At 54.8% G+C, this 27,134-nt stretch overlaps 1 protein-coding gene across 2 annotated transcripts; it reads left to right on the forward strand.

The window, feature by feature from the left end:
- Positions 1 to 690: 690 nt before the first annotated feature.
- On the forward strand, positions 691 to 25,689 carry TOP3B (DNA topoisomerase III beta). Of its 2 annotated transcripts, none has more exons than XM_012776708.2 (18): positions 691 to 818; positions 8,302 to 8,466; positions 9,901 to 10,032; positions 11,359 to 11,465; positions 12,140 to 12,214; positions 13,596 to 13,792; positions 14,305 to 14,461; positions 15,093 to 15,206; positions 17,341 to 17,431; positions 18,619 to 18,773; positions 18,913 to 19,018; positions 19,706 to 19,852; positions 19,996 to 20,169; positions 22,340 to 22,468; positions 23,006 to 23,155; positions 23,520 to 23,620; positions 24,112 to 24,313; positions 25,104 to 25,689. In XM_012776708.2, the coding sequence occupies exons 2-18, from the start codon at positions 8,397 to 8,399 to the stop codon at positions 25,583 to 25,585; spliced, it is 2,589 nt and encodes an 862-aa protein (XP_012632162.1). In that variant the 5' UTR covers positions 691 to 818; positions 8,302 to 8,396; the 3' UTR covers positions 25,586 to 25,689. The 2 variants fall into 2 exon arrangements, with proteins under 2 accessions (XP_012632162.1, XP_075852867.1); XM_075996752.1 differs by having other exon boundaries at positions 19,743 to 19,852; positions 19,983 to 20,169.
- Positions 25,690 to 27,134: the final 1,445 nt, after the last annotated feature.

Here is a 27,134-nt window from a genome sequence, read left to right on the forward strand (position 1 = left end):
TCATCCCATAATTCCCCTTACAGCGGTGTAGCAAGCAAGCAATGACCAGAAGCAAAGGTTTGCCCGTTAGCTCATTGCCCCACCCAAGTGAATTCCCGACAAGTGGAAGAATTCCTCTGCCCTTCCTCTGTCCTACAAATTCCTCTGCCTTACATTCTCAAGCAATCCTGCTGCCTCAGCCTCCCGAGTAGCTGGGACTACAGGCATGCGCCACCATGCCCGGCTAATTTTTTTCTACATATATTAGTTGGCCAATTAATTTCTTTGTATTTATAGTAGAGACGGGGTCTCGCTCTTGCTCAGGCTGGTTTCAAACTCCTGACCTGGAGCAATCCGCCCGCCTTGGCCTCCCAGAGTGCTAGGACTACAGGCGTGAGCCACCGCGCCCGGCCTTCGGTTTTTTATTATTTTAATTAACAGCAGACATTAAATATTTTCATGCCAGTTTTCATAATCATTGTAATGAAAATTATTATTGTGTCCCTGTGGCGGGAAGGGCTTGGTGAGCCTCTGCGGACAGCGGCGGAGACGGGTTAGGGTGGAAGTTTGGGGAACCCCTGCGGTCCACCGCCTGGAAGGACCTACGCCCGGCGGTGCCCCCGGAACGCGCTATCCACGGAACCCGCAGACGGCGAGGCGCGCGAGCCGGAGGGCAGACTCTGGCGCGCAAAACGCGGGGACGCCAGAAGCGCTGGACCCGGAAGTAAGGGTTGCTGGAAGCTGGGGTTGCCGGTGGCTGCCCCCAGGAGCTAAAGTCGGAGCAGAATCGCCTGTGGGGCTGCGGGAGAGCGGCCAGCGAAGGGCCTCTCGCTGGGCAGGTCAGAGAAGCGGCAAGAGCGGGCCTTTTTTGGGCGTGTTTCCTGAATGTGGGCTGGGCGCAGCCCTCCGTGCTGGGGCGCGGGCTCTACAGTCTCGTCCCCTCCTGCCTATCTGGGTTAACCCTCACTCCCGGGGCTTGCTGTCGGACTCAGGGAAGGGGTGATGGGCCAGCGCTTAGCCCTCTGCCTGGAGGGAGCAGGCGCTGCGGTTAATGCTCTGCTTCAGCGAACCCTTCCACCCACAGCTCTTTCAGGTGAAGTCTGTTGTCCGAATCTCACAGGTAGGGAAACTGAGGCTCAGGGAGGCTGTGCAGCTGCGGGGGCCCAGGTCGGCGCGGTCCACGCCCAGGCAGGTTCCACTCGCACTCGCTTTCTCCTGTTTTCCGGCTCGGTCTTGAGGACACCTGGGTTCTCTGATCTGTTCCCTGTAGATGAGGGAGGATACTTTATAAAGAAATTAGCTACAATCCAAGAGCAGTAATTTCTAGCAGAGGTGAAAGGGAAGATGGTCTCATCTTGCCTTTTTATCCCTCTCACTTTTGGGAACAGGATGTGAGAGGCCAGCCTACCTTGGGCTTGATGGCTAGTGAGCAGTGTTCTGAACGTCAATTTATGATTGCTTTTAAAAAATTAAAATGCCTGCCTTTATTGGGTTGTTGGCAAAATTAAATAAAGTAGTGTTTATAGCTCTGGCACGCCTAGTACAGAGGAGGAACTTAAGAAATGGTCATTGTTTCTCTCTTTTCCTGATTCTGTAGGTATTTGGTAAAGTTACCAAGGTGGAAAATCCTTGGAATTTTAATGATATTCAGACCACTGCTAGGCCTCCACTCCCTAGCCACATCCGCTGGTTTATAAGACACTGACATGAAAGGAAATTTCTATATTTGCAGTGTCCCCAAAACACACATATTGTTGGTAGTATTGCTGATAGAGTTGACAGGGTACTAACAGGCTAACCTGCTACTCCTTCTTGAATTCACTTTCAGTCCTCCTAATTATAGTCTCAAATTGGGGTGTTCCCTGTCAACAATTAGCAATTGCTAAGCACTTGCTAATCTCCCTTTTTAAATTATGTCAAATTGCAGACAGAGCTTTGGGGGGGGCAATAAGATCGAACCTGATGTACTAAGTAGGTTACTTGTAAAGCACCTTTTTCTGGCCATTTTTATGAATTTAAGCTTAAAAATAAAAAGCAAGAACTTAAAGTGAGTAATAATGTTGGTAAGGCAAAAGTGTGACAATGGTGTGTAAATGAAGCTTGCAAACTGTTGCTTTCAGGTTTTGTTCTCATGGGCTTCCATTTTGAAATGGGAGATGTGTCTTAATGGAATAATAGAGAGGCTTCAAGGTGAGTCACAGAAAATTAATCACAGTTAAGATTGCAGACATTTTTAAGAGATGGAACCTGGTCAAGTTAAAGGAAAGAGTCTCTGGCTGGGAGTCAGGAAACATGAGTTTCAGTCCCCACTAGACAAACTTCGTAGGTGACCTTTGGAAAATCACTTTCTCTGAGCCTTAGTTTATTCTTCTTCTTTGAAATGGTTGTGCCAATGGCTGCCAAAGTCCCTTACCCCAGTATTCCATTATGATTCTATATCCTTGAAGGAAGCGATGTTTTTTCTCCAATAAAATAGTGATATTCAGAACATAACAGTCTGGGTGCGGTGGCTCACGCCTGTAATCCTAGCATTCTGGGAGGCCAAGGTGGGAGGATCGCTTGAGGTCAAGAGTTTGACACCAGCCTGAGCAAGAGCAAGACCCTTGTCCCAACTAAAAATAGAAAAACTTAGCTTGGCAACTAAAAATAGAAAAAATTAGCTTGGCAACTAAAAATAGAAAAAATTAGCTGGGCGTGGTGGTGTGCGCCTATAGTCCCAACTACTTGTGAAGCTGAGGCAGGAGGATCCCTTGAGCGTAGGAGTTTGAGGTTGCTGTGAGCTAGGCTGACCTAGATGCCACGGCACTCTAGCATGGGCAACAGAGTGAGACTCTGTCTCCAAAAAAAAAAAAAAAAAAAAGATTACAGAGTACCCATGCAACACTAAAGTATTAATGTAAAGTGTTGAACTAGAACTTTTTTTTTTTTTTTGAGAAAGTCTTACTCTGTCGCTCTGGGTAGAGTGCAGTGGCGTCAGCCTAGCTCACAGCAACCTCAAACTCCTGGACTCAAGCGATCCTCCTGCCTCTGCCTCTTGAGTAGCTGGAAGGACAGGCACATGCCACACCACCCTGGCAAATTTTTCTATTTTTAGTATAGACGGGGGTCTCGCTGTTGCTCAGGCTGGTTTCGAACTCCTGAGCTCAAGCAATCCAATTCTCCCACCTTGACCTCCCAAACTGCAAGGATTACTGGCGTGAGCCAACATGTCCAGCCAAACTAGAACTTTATGTCTTTAGAGCCAAAGCTATTGAAGACAGGTGTTTATCACACATGAATAACAACTGCACAGTCTGACAGGTAGACAGGCAATCTGAAATTGGGACAGATGTGCCTTTGTGTAAACTGCCCGATTTCATCCCTGTCCCTGGGTAAATGGGGTGATCCCCTTTAAGATGCTAAAGCAAAATGTTTCTCTCTGAGGGTACTTGTCAATCTGTTATTTATCGAAAAACTTAGGATCTTAGGCGCAAAGGGGAGTAGTAGAGGTATGAAATTTCCAGAAACTTTGAAACCATGGAAAAAAGAACATTGAGAAGTGTTTGCAATACTCTTACAGATTTAAAGTCAGTTTTTAAATTTTAGAGATCTAAAAGTATTTTTATTCTTCACTTTGCAGGTACAATTACTCTGTATTATATATTTAGTCAGTATTTTCTCACCATCTACTTACCATTAGAGTGAACAAAGCAAAACCCCCTTTCTCCTGGAGCTTACTTATGTTCTAGGAGCTGTAAGACAAGAACCAAGTAAGTCGATGGAGGCTATATCATGCATGGTGGTAGGTGCTACAGGGAAGCAAAGCAGGGCTGCTGTTCTGTTCAGGATGCTCATAGAGGCTGGACAGGATCAGGCTTAGAGAGCAGATTCTAGAACGAATAGGCCCAGGTTCAAACCATGTCCTGCCACTCAGGCTCTGGTCTCTCTGACTCTGCAGTTCCTGACATAGGCCAGTACAGTGGCACCACCCTCTCCCAAGGGCACTGGCAGGATTGCCTGGTGCCTGGCATGTCATCACTATGCCATAATTGCTGGCTACTCTGTGACACAAACATGAGAAAATCTGAGGAAACATTTTAGAACAAAACATTTTTCCTACTTTGGAAGGGATAGGAAACTCAAGCTCTCAAGGAACAGTCCCCCTCTGCTGCCAGTTTTCCCTTCTGGCCTCTGGCTTCTTGGGGTGGGAGAAGAGGAGTCCCTGGGTCTCCTTTAAACCTCACTTCTGGGTCTCTGACTTTGGTAGGACCAAAATTTTGCCAGAATGGAAAGCAGAGGCCAAGGCACAACAGCTTTTGTTGTTCACTCATTAATTCAGCAGGCATTCAGTGCTTGCTGGGTGCCAGAGATAAAACAGTGAACTAGACATGATCATGGGGAAACAGACTAATGATACAAAGACCACAGGCGTGGTCTTTGAGAAGGGCTGCAGGGGGTCAGAGCAAGCAGACTAATGGGAAAAAGTGGCTAGGCAGAGGCCTAAAGGCAGGAACAGCCATGATACACAGGAGGGAGGGCTTGGGGAGTGCATAGCAGGGCAGCAAAGATGCATCTGGAGCTGTCCTGGGCTGGCGAGCTCATCTGCAGACTGCCAGCACCATCATTCAGGACAGCTTTCTTATAGAGATTATTGATTTCATTATGGTCCTGTGGGCTCTTACAGCAGGGGACAGGGTTGGCAGTTCATAATTGCTGGCTACGTTGTGACACTAACATGAGAAACTCTGAGGAAACATTTTAGGACAAAACTTTTTCTTGCCTTGGAAGGGGTGGGAAACTCAGACGCTCTTGCAGAACAGTCCCCCTTTGCTGCCACTTTTCCCTCTGGCTTCTCCGGGTGGGAGAAGAGGAGTCCTGGGTCTCTTTTAAACCCCAGCCCTTGGGCCACTTCTGCACATGGTGAAGAGAGACAGAAGCTGCTTTAGTGAAGGAGGCTCTGTTGGCATCCTTTCTTAATAATGCCCTTTCCAGCCCTCTGTTATATTTTGGGCTTTACTTTTTCTTTATTTATAAATCCATTGTCTTAGTTCTTTTTCGTTAGACTGCTTTGTTTTGAGGTATACCCAGACAAGTCTGCTGTCTGTAAACAAGTGTGTGCATGTGCACACACGTGTGAGATCACAGAGGGCAGAACTCTGTACATACCATTGTACACCAACTAATTTATCTCTGTGATCTGATTCACATTACTGTTTACTGAGCATATGTTCCTTTCTAACACTGCAGAGTGTTCCATTGTGTGTAAATGCCATACTTTCATTTAACCAGTTCCCTACTGTTTGTAATCTTTTATCATGAACCATAATACTACAGAGAATTCCCCACGGTGTGTTTAGTCATAGGCTCCACTGTGTCTGGCCTGGGATCACTCCAGTGCTGCTCTGTCCCAGTCTCCTCAGGGCCTGCCACCCAACTCAGTGGCCGCTTCTGCCCTGGTGACCCTGCCTGCTACCCTTCTCTGGGCCCTCACCCTCCCGGGGTCAGCACTACCTGAGCCCCTCCACAGTCCCTGCCCCAGAATTCCACCCTGGGATTGCTTCCTTTGACTCCCACTTTATGATTCTTGGACCCCACAGAGCACACCGTGTGTGGGCCCTGCCCACGCCTGCACCTCTTTCCTCACCCATCTCTGAGTTGAGTCTGCCCCTGTAATTGCACCTCTGCCTAACCCTCTCCCTCCCACTCACCTGGCCTATCCCATCTAAATCCAGCCCTTCTCCTGCTGTGGGCCTGCCCCAGCGCCACCTGTCCCCCTCAGGGCAAGGCTGCCCCGTGCTTCCTCCTCTGCCCAGAGGTGTGTGACCCTGTCGCTCCCCTGCTCTGACTGGACACCTCCTCCCTCCTCTCCAGGCCCTTGGTTGACTGGCTCCCCTTGTCCCCTGGCCCACCCCGGGCCATCACCCCAGCAGTTCCCTCCCCTCTCGCCTGCATCTTCTTTTCCTTCACTGCCGGACTAGTCCCATCAGCGTAGAACATGCAGGCATATCTTTTAGCCTAAGAGGAAAAATCACTCCCCTCTCCCGGGCTTTCTTAAACTCACCTGCACAGCTTTCACCTCTGTCACTCACCAAATGGCCCCCATCAGGGTCACCGGGGACTGTCACATTGCCAGACTGCATGGTCAGGTCTCAGCTACCACCTCACCTGGCCTGTCAGTAGCCTTCGACACAGCAATGGCTGCCCTGCCGTGCTATTTCCGGGGACCCTCACCCCTTTTGACTCTCCCCTAAACCCCCAGGCCGTCTGATGGTTCACAGTTAACACTCCTGAACCATGCTCCCGTCGCTCCATCTGGGACTGCCATTTCCTTCCTTTCATGCCTAACCCTGCAGCCTCAGAGTCATTCTTTGTGGGTTTTTTTTTTTGTTTTTTTTTTTTTGAGACAGAGTCTCACTCTGTTGCCCAGGCTAGAGTGAGTGCCGTGGCGTCAGCCTAGCTCACAGCAACCTCAAACTCCTGGGCACAAGCAATCCTGCTGCCTCAGCTTCCTGAGTAGCTGGGACTAGAGGCATGCACCACCATGCCTGGCTAATTTTTTGTATATATTTTTAGTTGGCCAATTAATTTCTTTCTATTTATAGTAGAGACAGGCTCTCGTTCTTGCTCAGGCTGGTTTCAAACTCCTGACCTAGAGCAATCCACCCACCTCGGCCTCCCAGAGTGCTAGGATTACAGGCGTGAGCCACCGTGCTCAGCCTCAGAGTCATTCTTGACTTGCCTAATTTCCCCCAGCCCAGGCCCACCCAGACTCTGACAGACTCTACCCAGGGCCCAGTCACTCTCCTGCATGGCATCCAGAGATGTCCCTTTAAGACTGGAAGTCAGATCATCCCACCCGTGTGGACTCTGCTGCCTCCTGGCTCCCCTGGGGCCAGTCCAAGGCCCAGAGGCCCCATGTTCTATGCCCCTGCTCGTTCTGGCCTCCTCACTGTCTCTCCATCCTGCCCAGTTGTCTCCCTCTCAGGCCTCCCCTCCCCTGGTCATTCTGCCTGGACTCTTCTCCCAAATATCACCAGCCCAGCCCTGGCCTGCCCTGTCCCTCCCCTTCCCACACACCAACTCCCTAGTGAGTTCTGGCAGGACAGGACCTGGTATTGCTTGGTGCTTTATTCCTTGCACCCAAGACTGGGCCGAGCATGTAGTAGGTGTTTGATAAATAACTGGAATAATTCATTCCTAGAGTGGAATTGCAGGATATGCACTTGAAGTTTTGAGAGGTATCTTCAGGTTGCCCCACGTAGAAGCTGTTACAATTTAACTTCCCCACACCCTCATCCGCCGTGTGCTCAGAGTTTGGGTCTCTGCTAGGGAAATGAGTAAAAGCTCATCGTAATTCTAATTTTCTTTGATGAGTATTGGTGGATGTCATTTCATATCACAAAGAGCTCATTTTCTCGTTATATAAATAACTCCTAAAAATAAGAAAACACCAATCCAATTGAAAAAAGTGGGTAAGAAATATGAATAGTTCACAGAAAAGGAAACGAAGTGCTTTTAAACATGCTTCAAGTGCTTCTGAGTGTTTATTCTTCATACTGAGATTATTTTAAAAGTTTATGTTTTTCCTAGTATTTTTCTACTTTAACTTTTTTTTTCACATAAATCTTTGCTAGATCTGAAATCTGTTTTAGTCAGTTATGAAATAGGAGTCTAACTTTATTTTTCCCCCCAGAAGGTTGTCCTAGGATGAGAGCTGTGGGCACAGGAGAGGCCGCCCCATCCTGCCAGGGGTGTTGGGAGAGCTCGGTAAAGGAAAGTCGGCACTTAGCAGGGCCTGTGGGCAGTCCAGCTGTGCCCTTCAGGCCTTGGGGAGTATTTCCAGCAACAGGATGTAGGCACAGAGGCTTCAAATGTATTTTTCCTTAGATGATGGTGTCCAGTTTAATTTGGTCAGAGCAAGGCCTGCAGATTGAGAGTTAGAGTGGGGAAGGCAGGAAAGTAGACGTGAAGGGCCCCTTGACCTCCACTGGGGACTGGACCACCAGCTCGGGGAGGAGAGCCAGGCATCCACCTGCCCCTTCCATCAGTCTGGGTACATAGGCCCCAGCATCTTCCCAGCGTGGATTTAGGGACAAAATTGACCTGAGATCATTGGGGCCACTTCAGCTTCCCCCAAATGAAGCCAAATGCCCAGTGGGTCTCTGAGGCACTTCAGTTGACCTGGTTGGTTGTTTATATGTCACATATCTTCAGGTTTCCCTAATTTTTCTTGTCCTTGCCTCAGGTTTATCTTGTCTTGTTTGTTAAAACAAGTGTCCTTGTTAGTGGTATAGGTTTCATGGGAAGCCGCTGTTGTTTCTGAGTGTCTGTTCCTCTCTTTAGGAGTCGTGCCAACTGTGGTGCTAGGCTGCAGAAGAGCAGTTTCTGAACTTGCCGTTGCCATTGTCCTGAAGCTGGAGCTTGAGAGCTGAGGGAAGATGAAGACTGTGCTCATGGTTGCAGAAAAGCCGTCCTTGGCACAGTCCATCGCCAAGATCCTCTCTCAAGGTAGGGAGCACCAGCCCTATGCTATATTGCTTTGGTCTGTGAGCATGGTTGTCTGCGCCCTATAGGACATAACACCCTGTTACTCCACTCTGGCTGGGGTGCATTGGGTTCAGGCCGGCAGGTGTTAACAAAACGCCTTGCTATTAGTCACTGCGAGATGCATTTGTTTCCACCTGCCAGGTCCCATGGCTGGGGCTCCCGAAAAGATCAAGGCCCAGTTCACTGTGAAGAGGAAGGTGCCGTCCTTGTCAGAGTGCTATGCCAATCAGGGCTGTTGGTCACAAGCAGCAGAAACCAACCCTAGAAGGAAGAAGACATAGCCAGGACCACACCCCAGTCTAAGTCTGATGAGGCCATGCCCCAGACATCATCACACTAGACACTCACCACTGCCTTCTGGACCTCATGACTTAAAAGTAGCCGATGGGGCCGGGCGCGGTGGCTCACGCCTGTAATCCTAGCACTCTGGGAGGCCGAGGCGGGCGGATTGCTCGAGGTCAGGAGTTCGAAACCAGCCTGAGCAAGAGCGAGACCCTGTCTCTACTATAAATAGAAAGAAATTAATTGGCCAACTAATATATATATATAAATTAGCCGGGCATGGTGGCGCATGCCTGTAGTCCCAGCTACTCGGGAGACTGAGGCAGAAGGATTACTTGAGCCCAGGAGTTTGAGGTTGCTGTGAGCTAGGCTGATGCCACAGCACTCACTATAGCCTGGGCAACAAGCGAGACTCTGTCTCAAAAAAAAAAAAAAAAAGTAGCCGATGGGCCAAGCTGCCAGGAGCTGGAGAGGGCATGTCTGCCCTTTGCCCCCACTCTGGCCACTGGGTGGTTGGTGGGGTGCTGTCTCCCCTCCTGTCTTTGAATTTCCTCCAAATAGAAAGGGTATTTGTATATTGGTACCCAGAAATGGCAGCATCCACTTGACCACCCCTTGGTCCAGTGGTTGGGGGAGGAAGAGACCCCCGTAGAGCTGAGAAGTATGGTCCACAGGGCAGAGGAGACCTAAAGAGCAGTGCCCGGTCCCCAGAGGGCTGAGAAAGTATAGCTTTGGGGCCATCAGTGTAGGGTAAGAAGACACCATGGGATTTGATAATTTAGGAGATCCCTAGAGTAAATTGTTAAAGAAGTGAGGCAGAAATCGAATTTAGTGCAAACAGAAATGCAGAGAAAGAGCCCGAGAGTGTCTGCTCTCATCTCTCCTGGCTCTGTGTAGGGAGCACACCACGCCAGGTTGTTCACAGATGCTGTTTCCTGGAGCACGGTTACATCTGTCCGTGCCCGATTGCCCACAGCAGCCTGAGGAGTGTTCTCACTGACTGCTCTGGAGAGGGGGCACTCGGGCCCTCCAAAGGGGAGTATCGGACCCCGGGTTCTCCAGGGTGTCTGCAGCTCGCTGGAGCAGCCGTCGCTGTGTGCTTCTTCTCCCCAGGGAGCATGTCCTCACACAAAGGGCTGAACGGGGCCTGCTCAGTCCACGAGTACACAGGGACCTTCGCTGGCCAGCCGGTGCGCTTCAAGATGACGTCTGTCTGTGGTCATGTGATGACCCTGGATTTCCTGGGTGAGCTCCCTCCCCATCCGCCGAGGGGAGCCCTACGTGGCACTGCCCAGGCTTCAGCTGGGGCTGGAGATTCCTCTGTGCAGAGAAGTTTGTCCAGAATCCATGAGTCACGAGGCCCGCACATCGTGGAGCGGTGACTGGGGATCCCTGAGTGAGGGGCCCAGAACAAGGCTCTGGCGCTCAGTAGCCCTAGGTCCCCATCACGCAGCACCCTTAGCCACGGCATCCCCTGGGCGCCTTCCTTTGCAGACAGGTGGTGGGGCCCATCCTAGGCCCATGCAGGTGTTTGAGAGAGGGCTGCCACTCCTGCTAAGTTGACTGTTGTCCATGGGTCATTTGGTGGCTGTCATTGTCATCCTCGTATCATTACTGTCCATCACCTCGGAAGGGCCAGCATTAGTGACCCACTAGGTCTAGCTGCAGAGCTGTGTGGTTGACAGGAGTCTGACCTGGGCTGTTCCCTTGTGCTGTCAGCCTGGGGCAGTGACTCACCTCTGTGCGTTTCCATGTCCCATGTGTGAAATGGGTCTTGTAAGTGCCATGTACTTCCCAGGTTTGCCAAGGACTCAGGATGACAGTGAAGAGCGAGGACTCGGCACAGGGCCTGGCACACAGCAAAGCCTCAGTAGTTGTTCTTGCTGCTCAGTGATGACAGCAATGACAGCGATGGCGACTGAGTTGTGTGGCTGAGCATTTAGACCCCAAGCTTTATCTCCAGCAGGCAAGTGGAGAGCCAGGATTTGAACTTGGCTCTCTGACCCCATTCTCCCAGGCTGGGAGAAATGGGGCCTACAAGAGCTTGCAAGAGCCAGGGTTTAAGCAGGGAAGTAGGCAGATGTGCCAGACATGAGGCCCGGAGAGCGGCCCTCCATGGGGGAACGGCTGAGCACATTTTGTGCCCCGTCAAGTGCTGAGTGGGGGTAGAGAGTTACAGAAATCCAGGGTGAAAGAGCAAGAGAAGGCACGAGTGGGCGGTATTGTGCTCAGACAAAGCAAACCAGCCCAGGAGTGGTGCTGCCAGCCACAGGGAGTCCCTGAAGCAAGGCCAGAACAGCAGCCCTGCCAAGAATCTACATGGCTCCTACAGGTGGCCAGGGTTTAGTGTCAGCTCAGCAGCCCAGCAGAAGGAATGCTGGGTGGGCAGGAGTTACCCAAAAGCCTGAGTTCATGTCCCTGACTGTCAGGGTGACCCTGGGCACATGGTTCTTCAAGCCTCCCTTTCCTTATTTGTGAGATGAAGCCACTGTCTTCCTGGAGTTGTGACGGTCTCGGAGGGCAAGACCCTGTGAGCCATGAAGTGTGACTCAATGTCACTGTGGCTTGTAGGAAAGTACAATAAGTGGGACAAGGTGGACCCCGCAGAGCTGTTCAGCCAAGCTCCGACAGAGAAGAGGGAAGCTAACCCCAAGCTGAACATGGTGAAGTTCCTGCAGGTACATGGGGCCCACCTGGGCACGAGCACACTGGGACCCCCCCAGCCCCACTCCTTGCACAGCAGGCAACTGCAGACATCCTTGCCCGCCATGACTTGAGTCCTTATCCCCATCTTGGACAGAGAGGCCTTCCTGGCAGCCCTGGGCAGCCTGCTGCCCTTTCTGTGAGCGCCCCCTGCTGGCTCATGAGGCCCCTGCAGACCTGGGCGTTCCCACACTGCCAGCTGTGGTACCTGCCTCTCTCTGTCCTGCAGGGCAAGCACTCTTCTTATGAAATAATGTATTTATTTGGGTTCCCCCCCAATTTTAAAGCAAATATATACCCATTATAGAAAATTGGAAAATATGGATAAGTAGAAATAAAAAATTATTCATAATCACACTATCTAAGATCACCACTGTTAACATTTAGGGTTATTTCATTTTAAACCTTTTTCTGTGCAGTTTTAGGGGGTTAAAATCATATTGCAATTGTATATATCTTTTAACCCAAAACACAGCAGTTCTGAACTAAATTCTTTTCTGAGTGGCTGAGGCAGCCTCACTGCAGCTGGCTCCCTGCCCGGCTCAGGCCCCTGGGCGTGGGCGCTGCCTCCTGTCAGGGATGGGAGTGCCAGGCTCGGCGGCACAGGCCCGGCTGCGGCAGGTGCCTGTGAACGTGTGCTGTGTGGCAGGTGGAGGGCAGAGGCTGCGATTACATCGTGCTGTGGCTGGACTGCGACAAGGAAGGGGAGAACATTTGCTTTGAGGTGAGTACGGAGCCCACTTTGGTGCTCACTTTTGGCCTTTTGGCCACCATCCCCAGACTGACGCAGTCAGGCCATTCCTGGGGCCAGAGGAGGGAATACACCAGGTTGGTTTAGACACGCCTTTCTCTGCCTTTATTCTGAAATTCTGTAGACACTTTAAAATGTATAGACTCCAGGAGGGGTGATCAAGTGTTACTTCACTTGCTGGGGATGCATGGTATGAGTGAATATAGGGCAGAATTTTCTAGGTGGATGCAAATTTCAGAATGGGGCTGTCTCGAGGAGTGGGGGTTTGGGCGCCTAAGGGACCTTCAGTTGAGGCTGGTGGATGCCTGGCCTCAGCACTGAGCTGCTTTGCAGCCCACATTCTTCCCACCTCCGCCCCTTCATTGATGGCTCCACCTCCCAGCTACCCCCAGGGGCCCTCCCTGCAGGGATCAGGTGGCAGCTCCCCTTGCCCTGTGCTTGCCTTGGCCATGGCTCCCTCACATGGGTCATGGCTGTGGGTCTCACCTGGTGCCCCTCCATCTTCAGCTCCCTATAGGTCATCCCCATGCCTCTGTACCCCAGCTGTCACCCTGGGCTAAGGAGATGTTCCAGTGAGACCGGGGAGCTTGGGTATTCGGCGTTGCAGTGTAGCACCCTCAGCAAAGCTGATCATATTCTGTCCCTTCCCATATACCCTCTCCTATCTCTTCCCCGTAGGGCTGCTCCTCTCCAGGGGTCCTTGCATCTTGGGAAGGAGAAAGGTGATAGCTCATAGGGCTTTCTCCCTTCAGAAACAAACCGCTGTTTCCCCATCAAAAAGCTGTGTGGCCAGGCTCCGGCGGTGACCCCCTCCCACTGCATAGCCTTCTTAGTGAGTCTTGGCTCTAGGACCCCACTGTGCTGCCTGAGCTGCCCAGACCCCACCTGGAAGCTGGGGCCCCCTGAAGCCTTCCCACTCATTCCTGTTTCTTGTCCTCTTCATTCATTTTTCCTTCCCTGTTTCTTCTCCAGTCTCTTAAAAGTCCCACCCACCCCTCTAAGCGCTGCATCCTCCTAGGAGGGGAGATGGGTCACATGGGATGGATTTGGGGACTATAAGGTTCTTTAAGTGCTTGGCAGTAGCATTTTCTGATTTGGCAGGATGAAAGCATAGGATAAGGAGAGAGGTGGTAGTCAGACAGGGGTGTTTGAACGTGTTTGTAGCTGGGAGGAAAAGGGGCCATGTGGCAGGGTGTTGTGGAGGGCCAGAGGCTTCTGGAAAGGCAAGGAGATGGGAGAGGGTCTGGCAGGGGCAAGAGAGGGGGTTGCACACACAAGCAGGTCCCACCCTGAAAGGAGCCAGGCCTCACAGTGGGATGTGAGAGGTGGGTCACAGCCAGCTGCCCTCCCCCAGGTCCTTGATGCTGTTCTGCCTGTCATGAACAAGGCCCACTGTGGCGAGAAGACAGTGTTCCGGGCCAGGTTCAGCTCCATCACAGACACGGACATCTGTAACGCCATGGCCCGCCTGGGCGAGCCTGACCACAACGAGGCGCTCTCGGTGGACGCCCGCCAAGAGCTGGACCTGCGCATCGGCTGTGCGTTCACCAGGTGCTGGCCGCTCTGCACAAGGGTCCAGGCACACCTTGCCCTCCTTCGGCCAGAGCCTGCCCTTGCTGGTCCCCATCTGTGGCCCCCTGGCCTCTTGGAGCCCAGATGAACAATAGGCAATTCCACCATTTAAAAAACCCAGAAGGAAATTTTGTATTTAGCTGACAGGGATCCACAAGCCACTGCTTGATAAACAAAGAGTGCTTGTGTGCACTCTGTGGTCCTTAGGAGAGTGTGCAGTGGATGGAATAGAATAGGAGGCTCTCTGGCCTGAGATGGCAGGAACTTCTGTCCCCTCTGTCCGTCTCATGTGCTCACATCCTATTCCTCCCTGAAGGCCATGATCACTCTGCCTCTTCCACGGTCTTCTCAGTGGGAGCCACCACCCCTGCCACCTCCCTCACACCACCCCTAGCCCCAGGCTCGACTCACAGTGTCTCACTATAGTGTCTTGAATGAAGTCATGACCAAAATATCTTTCTCGCCCCTTCCCACCCCACCACTGCTTCCAGGTTTCAGACTAAATATTTCCAGGGAAAATACGGTGACTTAGACAGCTCTCTCATCTCCTTTGGGCCGTGTCAGACTCCCACCCTGGGGTTCTGCGTGGAGAGACATGATAAAATCCAGTCCTTCAAACCGGAGATCTACTGGGTGCTGCAGGCCAAGGTTCCATGCCCTTCTGTCTTCATGCTGGGGCTTCCGGGTGGGGGCGTGGATTCTGACAGTCTTCCAGCAGAGTCTTCCTGCAGGCCCTGGGCTGAGGGCAGAAGTGGGGACGGCTGTCACCAACACTGGTCTGTGGTGCCCAGAGAAGGGGGACCCCAGCCTCCATGAGGGCAGTGGGACTAGGCTGGGTCTGGAGGTGTTGAATCTGGATAAATGGGAACGAGTTCAGCTCTGGCAGTGCGAGGTGAGGGCGCCCCAAGGGAGCCAGCACTGCGGGGTCAGGTCCAAGCACTGGACTGAGGCCCTTGTGAGCTTCCAAACTTTTTAAAACCCTTTCTTCACATAAAGCCTCCTCGGGAGCTTACTGTAAGATACATAGCATGATACGGAGCTGTTCTGGTTGACGTGGGGCTGGGGACTCCCAGGAGGGTGCCTACCTAGTGCCGGCCAGGAGTTGGGGGTGGGCAGGGATGGTGTGGGAGGTAGGGGCTCAGGTGCTTCAGCCTCAGCTAGACAGGTACAGCTGTGAGACCTTAGACAAGGACCAGCTTCGTCTGTCCCAGCTCTTTCCCTGGTGATGGGCTCACCTGGGTACTTCTTGTGTGTTCACCCCTTGTGCTTCTTCCTGCAGGTTAACACAGATAAAGACAGATCTCTCCTGTTGGACTGGGACCGAGTCAGAGTGTTTGACCGAGAGATCGCACAGATGTTTTTGAACTTGACAAAGCTAGAGAAGGAAGCCCAGGTGTGCCTGCTCCCCTCACACCTATCACCTTTGCCTTGGGTTGGGCTGGGCCTTGGAAGCCTCTGGCTGGAGGAATAGCCTGTGACCAGGGCCACATCTTTCTCCCGCTTTCTGAAACACAGAATCCTTTTGGAAAGAGGAATGCTCGCTGACCCTTGTGCTCCTACTGAGATATTTCTGCCCAATGCAGTAGCTGCAGTGTGCTGCGTGCCTGCCTTACACCAGGCACTGTCCCCACCTGAGACCCTGCCAGGCGCCTTCCACTGGCCCTGGTCCATGTGACCCCATCGGCATTGCCTCCTTGTGGCAGGACTCCATTTCACACAGAGATATCTAAAGCTACCAACTGTGGAGAGACCTGTGTGCGCATTAATGCTCTCGCCCAAGGTCACACAGCCAGCGGGGGCCAGGTCCCGCGTCCCAGCCACAGTCAACTCTCACGCCTTTATGGCATTTTGTTTCTTACTCAGGGTGTTCATGAATTGGAAGGACGTGTTGCTTGGTTGTTAGGAGGAGGGTGATGTGACCTGGCGAGGGAGCTATCTGCAGGGGCTGGGGGCATGTCTCCAGCATCGAAGCAAGTGCCCCGCAGCTATGAAAGCCACCTGAGTTATTGAGGTACAGGCTGGCCTCCTTCAGGTGCCTTCTTCCTGTCCTTCAGCCTTCCTTGAGTGCCCCCTTGCCCACCGTGCAGTTGTGTCAGGCCTCTGGAACTTCTAAAGCTGCTCCGTGCTATTAGCATTGATCACATTCCTGCAGAGACTCCCATCTCCACCTCCAGACCTCGCCCAAATGGATCCCAGCCTCCACCACTGCACATACACAATGGGCCCCAGTCCCAGCACCCACGTTGTCACTCTGGAATCCAGAAGGCACTGCTTGGCCGGTCTCTGTAGCATTGGCAAGGGCAAATGCCTGGGTTGAGTTGTTTGGATTGTTATGGAGAAACAAAGAGCTGTGTCTTCTGACAAGTGTTCAGCCTGGAGGTAGAGGGCAGTAGCTTGCCAGCCATGCACAGCCCACAGATGCTCACCATTTAACCTGCATGATGTTTACAAAAATTTCAGAAGTTACCAACATTCAAAAATTGTGAGATCCACATAAAAATCCTGACTCCCAGCTTTTTTTTTTTTTTTTTTTTTTTTTTTTAAGACAAGAGTCTTACTCTATTGCCTGGGCTACAGTGCCGTGGTGTCAGCCTAGCTCATAGCAACCTCAAACTCCTAGGCTCAAGCAATCCTTCTGCCTCAGTCTTCCAAGTAGTTGGGACCACAGGCATGCACCACCATACTTGGCTAATTTTTCCTATATCTTTTTAGTTGTCCAGCTAATTTCTGTCTATTTTTAGTAGAAACGGGGTCTCACTCTTGCTCAGGCTGGTCTTGAACTCCTGACCTGAAAGGATCCTCCTCCCTCAGCCTCCCAGAGAGCTAGGATGATAGGCGTGAGCCACCATGCCCGGCCCCAGCTTTTCTTTAAGAATTGGAAGATGTAGTAGTACTAACAGGCCTACTCAGCAACCCTGCCCCCCCCCCCCCCCCCCCGCAAGGAGTGAGTGCTGCCCCCAGACGGCCCTGCCCCCACCCCCGCCCTGCTGATGCAGCTTCTGCAGCCCCTTCTCCAGATTCTTCCTCATTCTCCCTCATTTCCCTAGTTTTTCTCTTCTCTTTTTCTTTTTTTTAAAGAAACAAGGTCTTACTCTGTCACCCAGGCTGGGGTGCAGTGGCACAATCAGCTCACTGCAGCCTCAAACTCCTGGGCTCAAGTGATCCTCCTGCCTCAGCCTGCCAAGTAGTTGGTGCTACAGGTGCCATCATGCCCAGCTAATATTTTTATTTTTTGTAGAGATGGGGGTCTAACCGGTCTCAAGCTCCTGGCCTCAAGTGATCCTCCTGAGTAACCAGGATTACGGGCACAAACTACCTCTCCTGGCTAGAACAGAATTTATGTTTTTTTTTTTTCTCTTCCTGGTTCTAAGTAAATGCTGAATCAAGTCTTTAGGCTGCTGGGAAGAGTGGATTATTGAAGCAGGGAGACCAAATGAATGGAACCAAACCCTTTGCCCACACGTCGCAATTCCCTCTGTGGTGGCGTCTTCCCCTTCAGAAATCCCTCTCTGGGCCCCATCTTCCAGGTGGAGGCCACAAGCAAGAAAGAAAAGGCCAAGCAGAGGCCCCTGGCCCTGAACACTGTGGAGATGCTACGTGTGGCCAGCTCTTCTCTGGGTATGTAGGGATGATTCTCTAAAGCCCCCCAAAGGCTCCTTGAGGCCGGCTCATGGTGGCCCGTTCTGTCCTGCCGCAGTGAATGCCCAGGGGTGCTGGGTGGTGCTGAAGCTGTCACCTGTGCTGAGCACATCTCCTCCAAGCGCTGCCCGAGGCTCAGAAGGGTCTGAGCCTCATGAGAATTTCATCTCTCTTTAAGTTCCAGAGTAGAAACAAGTAAAAACAAACAGGAGAGAGGATCCTGTTTCATTGGATTGTTGGTTAATACCCAGTAGCTTCCCTGAATTTATGTGGGGAAAACAGACAATCTCCTCGTATGCAGCGTCTGAGTGGCTGCTGCAGGGCAGAACATGTGGAAGGCCACCCTTGGTGTCCCTGGCACAGCAGAGTCCCCTCAGAGCCATTAAACCTCTAGTTCCAGCTCTGCAGCCAAGCTCCGGTCCCAATCCCAGCTCAGCTGCTTCCTTCCCCTCCCGCGCTTCAGTTTCCTCATGAGAAAATGGGGCAACAGTGTTACCTGTCTCTCTAGGTTGCTGTAGGGATCAAATGATGTGAAATAACACATTTCAACAATAGTAATAATGTTGGCCACTACCTGAGGGGGACATCCTGGCATTAGAGTTCTCGGCAGCTTTCGCTGGTGCAGGGGGGAGGCCCCAGCCAGGTGTCCCCTGCTGGGATGGGATAGCATCGCCTCCCTGAGCCTTGTTTCCCCAGTAGCTAGACGGAGGCTGGGCTAGAAAGCTGGCACCCTCTGATTGCCCTTGGCCTCTAGGCATTGGTGGCCCTCCTGTGGGGAGCTGTGGGCAGTGTCCTCTCAGAGCAGTGGCTCTAGGGTTCTTAGGGGGCTGTGGAGTGATGGCCTGGTTACAGCTCTGTGGCCAGACCGTGGGGAGAGGCACTCTGAAGGCCATGTCACCATGGCCTCGAGCACTGTGATGGCACACTCTGAGGTAGGTTGAGCAGCATTTCCCATCAAGCCCCATCCTGGCCCACCCCATCCTGGCCTCGGACACTGTGGCCCGCCCAGCCAGCAGCTCTGCGCTCTGGCCACACCTGCTCAGGGCACCCTCACCCTCCTCGAGGAGGTGCTGGCTGCCTTGGGGAGAGCCCGAGTGCACAGGCCCGTGGGCAGGCACCTGGCCAACCCTACCGTCTAGGCCAGCAGAGCCTCCTGTCTCCCGCAGGTATGGGGCCACAGCATGCCATGCAGACAGCTGAGCGGCTCTACACGCAAGGCTACATCAGCTACCCGCGGACAGAGACCACCCACTACCCTGAAAACTTCGACCTGAAGGGTTCTCTGCGGCAGCAGGCCAACCACCCTTACTGGGCCAACGTGGTGAGTGGAGTTGGGCCTGCCCCTGCACGCACCTGTTGCTGAGACCACAGGACCAGCTCAGGCACTTTGGCCAATGGCAGGGCCAACTGGAGGGTGGCCACACCCAGACTCGGACTCTACCCTGTCTTCTCTCCCTCAGGTAAAACGGTTGTTAGCAGAAGGTATCAATCGTCCAAGGAAAGGCCACGATGCTGGCGACCATCCCCCCATCACTCCCATGAGGTCGGCCACAGAGGCCGAACTAGGTATCTCACACCCACCCCTCACGCTTCCAGGGAGGAGAGGCGAGAAGCTATAGGGTCGGTGGCAGGCCCCGCTGGCAGTGTGGGGGCTCCTCCCCTCCCTGCCTGCCCGCAGCTGTGGCGAGGGGCTTGCCTGAAACTGAGATCCTGCTCTGGGGCTGAGGCAGGAGTGGCAGCAGGTACAGATGGCTGGTCAGGGGAGGCGAGTAGGCAGACGGCTGTGGGGGGTGTGGGATAGGTCCAAGGCAGAGAGTGACAGGGCTCTACAGTGGGAGGACCTTCTGCCCCCACCTGGCCCGAGGCGGTGCCTGTGGCCCACATGCCAGGAGCAGGCAGGTGAGGAAGGTCAAGTAGTGCAGGTGGAGGCAGGAGCCGCTGCACAGCCCGAGTTGGAAAGCGTGGTGGCTACATGGAAGGCATGTCACTAGATGGTGGAGGGATAGGCCCGGTGCCTGAAGGGCAGTCCCACCAGGAGCAGCTTCAGGAGGTCGTATAGGGAAGTTGGAGCCACAGCCAAGAGGAAGCCACCAAGGCCCAGGAAACTGGCTTTTCCCTCCTGTGCATTTTCCTTCCTACTTTCTTGGGCTTCAAGCAGGGCCTGGCATCCCTGCTGCTCAAACGAGAGTGACGGGGTCCATAGCACCAGAGCACCCAACCAGCCCCCGGGTCACAGCCCTGGGCCTATTGTAGGGGGCGATGCATGGCGACTCTACGAATACATCACCAGACACTTCATCGCCACGGTCAGCCACGACTGCAAGTACCTGCAGAGCACCATCTCCTTCAGGATCGGGCCCGAGCTCTTCACCTGCTCAGGGAGGACCGTCATCTCCCCAGGTAACACTGCAGGCCACAGCTTTCCTCCTCGTCTTCACAGGCAGACGGGACATTCCATATCGTATCCAGAGGTGGGAGGCCCAGGGTCTGAGGGTGGGCCACCCAGGCCGGGGACCCTGACTAGCAGCAGTGTGTCTCTCCAGGCTTCACAGAGATCATGCCCTGGCAGAGCGTGCCCCTGGAGGAGAGCCTGCCCACCTGCCAGAGGGGCGACACCTTCCCCGTGGGCGAGGTGAAGGTGCTGGAGAAGCAGACGAGCCCGCCTGACTACCTGACGGAGGCCGAGCTCATCACGCTCATGGAGAAGCATGGCATCGGTGGGTGCAGCACTGCCTGGTGACCTCTCTGTAACCAGCCCAGCACCCATCCACGGGCCCGCATCTGGAGACTGCTGACCCAGTGTGTGGCTAGCCAAGTGGGCAGCCCCTCACGACTGGCTCTCCCCTGAAGGCCCAGGTGTGCCCTCCCGCACGACAGGGCTGACTGAATGCCTCGCGCTGACTAATGCACATGGGGCTGAGGCTTGGCCCAGGATGCCACACCATTCATAAAGGTTAGATCAGGCCAGGCGTGGTGGCTCACACCTGTAATCTAGCATTCAGAAAGGCCAATGCAGGACGATGGCTTGAGCTCAGGAGTTGGAAACCAGCCTAAGCAAGAGTGAGACCCTGTCTCTACCAAAAATAGAAAAAATTAGCCAGGCATGGTGGCATGCACCTGTAGGCCCAGCTTCTCAGGAGGCTGAGGCAGCAGGATCACTTGAGCCCAGGAGTTTGAGGCTGCAGTGAGCTACGATGATGCCACTAAACTCTACCTGGGGCAACAGAGCTAGACTCTGTCTTAAAAAAAAAAAAGGTCAACGTCCACACAGCCAGCCCAGGTCTGTCCTGGAATCAGGCAACAAGGAAACCAAATCTCATGCGAGCCACTTCCCAGTGAGTGGAGCAGAGATGCCTGTCCCTATCCCAGGGACAGAGCTTCCCAAGGGATAAGCAAGAAAGTTTCCAAGTGAGAATGGGCAGTGCAGGGGAGTGTACCAGATCAGAAGTGTAGTCACTGGTGTCTGCACCCTGCAGGAGAGGTGGTCCTGCCCAGTCCTCAGGCCTAGGGGCTGTGAGCGACATCTCACATGATCAGGGGCCTCCTAACCCGGTGTGCTGCTTCCACTGGGCACTGCCTGTCCCGTCTCGCTGCCCCAGCTGGAAGGCACAGGAGGGCTGTGGGACAGTCAGGGCGTCTGTACCTGGGCTCTCAGTGGTCCTGCAGGGGGACTTTCAGGGAACGTCTCACCTGATGCTGGGTCCCTGGTGACCATGGTGGCCTTGGCGAGAGAGAGAAGCCTGCTTCTCCCAGGGCCCTGGGGTGTCTGCAGGGGCCCTGACATAGCAGCCCTCCGCCCACTGTGGGGTGTGGGCTCTGCTCCCCCACTGCCCCCGCACCCTCTGCCCCTCCCTGTCAATAGGATGTCTGTGGCTCCTGGCAGCCATACACTAGGCAGCGGGCTAGACCCAGTCACCAACACAAGTTCTCGACAGTGAAGAGGGTGGTCGTGCTACCTTCTGAACAGCAAAGTGGTCGAGGGCAGCCCTGTGGCAGAGACGCACAGGGATACATAAGAAGGGCCTGAGCAGAGCTGTCGCGGGGGTCTGGGGCAGGAATTCAGCGGGCATGTGCCGCAGAGCCCCACGGGGAGCAGCTCAGGGCCCGGCAGACTCGGGCAGCCGCCACTGCAGCGCTCAGATCCTGGCCTCGTGCTGAGAGCCAGGGACCTCAGCAGGCCTCGTAGCCCCTGGACAGCAGTTCTTGCTCATGTGGGAGTGTCCCTCACAGAGTTCCCTCGGGAGAATGTGTCACCCGCCAGCACTGGCAAGTGCACAGTGAGCGTGCGTCTCCTCTCTGCCCCTGTGGCCAGCGCAAGCCACAGTCAGAATGCCTCATCTTCCTCTTCGCCTTTTCTGCCAAGAAGGCACCTCAGGGCAAGGGAAGCTGAATCCTTGGAACTGGGGATCTGCCCTGGAGATCGTGAGGGACGCTGGAGAGAGGGTTAGAGGCGGGGGACAGGAAGTGGGCAAAATTGGTCAGGTTTGGGGCGGTGACTCTTCAGTGAGCCTGTAAATGCCTCTGTGTTTGGGGGTTAGGTGCCACAAGATCAAAGCAGGAAGCAGAGATGACATTTGCCAGGCACAGAATAAGCTCTGTGACTTTGGCAGAGTTCCTTAACCTCTCTGAGCCTCTCTCCACTGTAAAGCAGGAATGAGCACCCCATGCTGTGGCGGCCACCCTTGGGTTCTCAAGCCAGTACACAAAAGGCACATGGTGGGGTGCCCGGCACAGGGCACAGACCTCCCTCCTGTGGGTGGCCAGGAGCGGCGGGGGAGGGGCTGAGAGTCAGGGACCCCATGACAGGTAGGGGTGAAGCCACAGCTCGCAGTCCCATGGGGCATGCCCAGGCAGGGCAAGGAATGCTGGGCCTGCCGTGTGTTTCAGGCACGGATGCCAGCATCCCCGTGCACATCAACAACATCTGCCAGCGCAACTACGTCACTGTGGAGAGTGGGCGCCGGCTGAAGCCCACCAACCTGGGCATCGTCCTGGTGCATGGCTACTACAAGATTGGTTAGTCTCTCAGTCCTGCCCTGGGCCAGCCGGGGCTCCCTGAGCATGGGCTCTGCCGCCTCCCCAGATAGTCCCTGGCCCCATGCACGTTCCCCCAAGGCCTACTGCCAGCCCTAGGAGCCCCAGGGCTGCCCAGGGCAGGAGCTCTGGGTGTGTTTGAAGGAGGGATGGACGCATGTGGAGAAGCCAAAAGGGGAAGTCAGGGGCCCTTTCCTGCAGATCAGCTCCCGCCAGGCCTGGGGTTCTCACTCAGGTGTTTGTCAGCTCTGTCACTGGGAGGTCCCCTTGAGGCCAGTGGGAGATGGAGGAGCACAGAGCTGGCTAGGGGCTGGCCGGGAGCATGCCTCTGACATGGTCCTAGACACAGGATGTCCCTGGCCACTCTACACCAGATTTCTGGGTGGGAAATCAGGAAAGGCCCGGGGCACAGGAGCTGGCCTGGTACCTTCCCGCTGGAGGACCAGCCAGAGCTGCCCGCTGGTGGCGACATGGCCCTGGCGCCAGTGCTGCAGTAGCATCTGCCCCACCTGCTCACAGACGCCGAGCTGGTGCTCCCCACCATCCGCAGCGCTGTGGAGAAGCAGCTGAACCTGATCGCCCAGGGCAAGGCCGACTACCGCCAGGTGCTGGGCCACACTCTGGATGTGTTCAAGAGGAAGTTCCACTACTTCGTTGACTCCATTGCCGGTTGGTTCACCTCTTCCCTGCCCCTCATCAGGGGACCCTCCATCAGGCCCACCAGCACCCAGGGGAGCAGCCCCCCCCCCCTGAGATCACAGGTTGGAGCGAGGGTGCCTCCCTGCTGGGTTACTGTCAGGGTGAGAGCAGGTGTGTTAACCCCACGCTGGGCTGCTGCCCTGCCGTTCTGTCACTGACAGTAGAAACCCACCACCTGCAGGGACATATCCACACTCAGGTCATTAGCCACGCGTGGTGGCCTCTCCCTCCAGCCCACCCGGTCCCACCAAGCTTTCTGCCAAAGAGGTGGCTGCCAGAGGTCCTCTCCTGGAGCCCCAGGAGGGTGTGACTCCTGCACTCTGCTTGCTCTCAGGCATGGACGAGTTGATGGAGGTGTCATTTTCACCCCTGGCAGCCACAGGCAAGCCCCTGTCGCGCTGCGGGAAGTGTCACCGGTTCATGAAGTACATCCAGGTAGGTGGGAAGAAGGTGCGACCGCCCTTCTGGCCTGCAGCGCCCTGTGCACTAATTCTGGCACGTGCATCATCACTTTAGGCCTCTACTTTATCACTGGTGGTAACAAGGAATAATATTCTTTGTCCCAGTTGTCACATAAGAATGACTCAGAGACATAAAGCAACCTTGCCAACAAATACCCACAATGTCCCCATGACCCCTGGAGCACAGAAGCCATCGGGCCACTTAAACACATGTTGTCTATTTTTCCATAACTCCACCGCACTGGCCATCACAGGCAGTAACACACGCAGGGGGTTCGGAACTGCCTTTCCCCACACGTGGAGCCAGGTTCCGGGATTCACGGCTGGGAGTGGAGAGGTCTTTGCCTGCAACGTATTATGGATTCTGCATTAGGTGTCACTTGCTCTGTATTGTGAGGGGAATGAGGCAGGTGAGCCAGTGGATGGCCCCTGAGACCTCACACCCCGTCCCTGGCGTTGCTGCAGGCTAAGCCCAGCCGCCTGCACTGCTCCCACTGCGACGAGACCTACACACTCCCCCAGAACGGCACCATCAAGCTCTACAAGGAGCTCCGCTGCCCACTGGACGACTTTGAGCTGGTCCTGTGGTCATCGGGCTCTCGGGGCAAGAGCTACCCGCTGTGCCCCTACTGCTACAACCACCCACCCTTCCGAGACATGAAGAAAGGTGAGCATGGCAGCGCAGCCCCTGGCCCCGGCTGCTCCCTCCTGTCCCCACTGGGTTCTGCAGTCTGCTCAGCAATAACCCCTGTCTCACACCAGGCTGGGCTCCCAGGGGACCCTGAGCCCTGCCACACCCACTGGCACTGAGACAGGAGACCCCGGGTGCAGCTGGAGCACTACACAGGCCTTACTAGCAGGCCTGCCACCCTCTGCCCACCATTGTCTACTCACCTGGATCTGGGCGGCGGGCATGCTGCGCCCCCTCCTGGGTTGGGGTAAGCGAGAGGATGCAGCGGGTGGGGGCCTGCCAGGGAGCAGCGCACCCTCAAGCAGTGTCCTCACTGCTGGAGAAAGAAGAACACTGAACCAGGAGTCTGGTGAGGGCCCCATGTGCTCCTACGTAGCTGTGCTAGCTCCTTTACACCACGCACAGCCTTTCGGGGTGTCATCATCCTGTACCGCAGACCAGGAGCCAGCAGGACTGAGGCATCCACCCACACTTACTGCAGGGTCTGTATCCAGGCTGCCAGGGAGTGAGGCCCATCTCTGCCCTTCAGCAGCTTCCAGAAGACATTAGCCCCGGGAGCCTTGAAAGTTGAGGACAGGGTGATGGCAACGGGGGGGGGGGGGGTGTGCTTTGGGAGCCCGGGGGAGCATAAGGGTGTCATCTCCCAGGGCAAGGCCAAGAGGAGCACTCTCTGCTGGAATGAAGGACACAGGAGTTTGAGGCACTGGGAGTGGGCCCGGGGGACGGGGAGTAGGTGTGTGTCACAGGGCTCCTCTCTCCCTGCCAGGCATGGGCTGCAACGAGTGCACGCACCCCTCCTGCCAGCACTCGCTGAGCCTGCTGGGCATCGGCCAGTGTGTGGAGTGCGAGAGTGGTGTGCTGGTGCTGGACCCCACCTCGGGCCCAAAGTGGAAGGTGGCCTGCAACAAGTGCAACGTGGTGGCACACTGCTTTGAGAACGCCCACCGCGTGCGGGTGTCTGCTGACACCTGCAACATGTGCGAGGCCGCCTTGCTTGACGTGGACTTCAACAAGGCCAAGTCCCCGCTCCCGGGCGATGAGACACAGCATGTGGGCTGCGTCTTCTGTGACCCTGTCTTCCAGGAGCTGGTGGAGCTGAAGCATGCGGCCTCCTGCCACCCCATGCACCGTGGTGGGCCAGGGAGGAGGCAGGGCCGAGGGCGAGGCCGGGCCCGGCGGCCCCCGGGGAAACCCAACCCCAGGCGGCCCAAGGACAAGATGTCAGCCCTGGCTGCCTACTTTGTATGATGGCCCTGTTGCCCCCACCCAGGCTCCAGTGCAATGCAGCCACCTCATGACAGTTGTCCTCCAGGCCACTGAAACCATTAAAATGTCATTTTGTTTTCTCCAGAGCAAGAAGCTTGGGGTTTTTGCTGGTACAGTGATGCCAGAGGGTTCCGTGTCTCTGAGCATCTGTGGGGCTCCTCCCCCCCAATCCGTGCATACATGTCCCAGGTGCTCCCTGCTCTGCCCTGGCAGTCCTAGAGGAAAGCCACCAAGTCTGAAACCACAGGACCGAATAGCCCCAGTCCGCTGCTCACATCCAGTTTCAGGCAGTGTATGCTAATGGTAGCTGTGCTGCCTACGGGAAGGCTGCCTGTACAGCCAGAGCTGCGGCAGAAGGGACACCCATGGAGCCGGCGGGCTGGGAGAAGCCCTCCCTGGATCTGGCTCAGGAATCCCCCTGGCCTTGGCTCCAGCCCCTGCTCAGGCCCCCTGCTGAGCCCACACTTCGATGCTGCTCCCTGCCCCCGGCTCAGCGGCTCCATGCAAGCTCGGGATGTGGTGCCTGGGTGCGTCTGTGGCAGCTTCCAGGGCTGCCCTGGTTCCTTTCCTCATAACAAGCCCTGGTTTGTCCTAGACAGAGGCAGCTGTGCGCCCTATTGAACCCATTCGTGTGCCAGGTTTAGAAAACGCCCTGTAAGCTGGGTGCAGGCTGCGGGCCGCCGTCCTGCGCTCCCGCTGCAGCGACCCGAGGAGGGGCGCCCGTGTGAAGTCTGTTGGGTGGTGGAAACTTCCTCCAGCCTCTACCCGAGCCTCACCTTGTGGGGGGAGGAGCTTGGCAAAACAGCTCTCCAGGCTGTTCAGCGGAGCCCTTGTGTAGGGGCCGGTCAGAAATGTTTCAGACATGTACACAGACCCCCCCACCCCCCTCAGCAGCAGATTCACAGCTCACACCAGAACACACGAGGCTCTGAGGAGAGCTTCTGTAAAGAAACCCGAAGCCCACCCAGCATTTCATACGGTTCCCTCTCCTGGACACCCCCACCCCCACCCTGGAGGCCCTCACAAGCCCTGCTGGGTTCCCTGGAACACAGTTTGGGAAACTAGAAGTTGAATGAGACTATACAATGAGACAGAGAGGTGTCTGTCACTTTGGGAAGGCTGCCTCTAAGGGCAGGCTCTCTGGGAAGCTGGGCAGCAGGTCCTAGGATGTGTCTCAGAGGTACAAGCTTCAGGAAGGAGACAGTGCTCTCAAAGATTCTGCCCCCTCCCTGCCCGCTCCAGTCAGATTCTGGGGCCCTAACAAGCCACACGTGTTAGTGGGTAGGGTCCCTGGCACAGGCCTATGACTTTGCTCTTCCACTCACATGGCCCAGCCACATGGGGAGTGGACCCAGGCTTCTCTCCAGGAAGGTGGCCTGGCCTGCTTATGCCCCAGGACACATCCAGGGAGGCAGCTGGTTGCAGGGCTGGTTTAGACTTAGAGCGGTGGAGACTCCTTAGGCCTTAACCCAGACGCCCATTCCTTCCTTAACATGATCCTGCGCTGAGATTTCAGCCACAAGCAGGGCTA

This window comes from Microcebus murinus, chromosome 22, assembly GCF_040939455.1.
Source record: "Microcebus murinus isolate Inina chromosome 22, M.murinus_Inina_mat1.0, whole genome shotgun sequence".
Lineage (NCBI taxonomy): Eukaryota > Metazoa > Chordata > Mammalia > Primates > Cheirogaleidae > Microcebus > Microcebus murinus.

What these genes read in the sequence shown, in the direction of transcription:
- TOP3B (XM_012776708.2), top strand. Translation starts at nt 8,397, where the DNA reads ATGAAGACTGTGCTCATGGTTGCAGAAAAGCCGTCCTTGGCACAGTCC. An exon ending in GCATGGCTACTACAAGATTG is followed by an intron (nt 22,469 to 23,005) that starts GTTAGTCTCTCA and finishes ACCTGCTCACAG; the next exon opens with ACGCCGAGCTGGTGCTCCCC. An exon ending in GGTTCATGAAGTACATCCAG is followed by an intron (nt 23,621 to 24,111) that starts GTAGGTGGGAAG and finishes GCGTTGCTGCAG; the next exon opens with GCTAAGCCCAGCCGCCTGCA.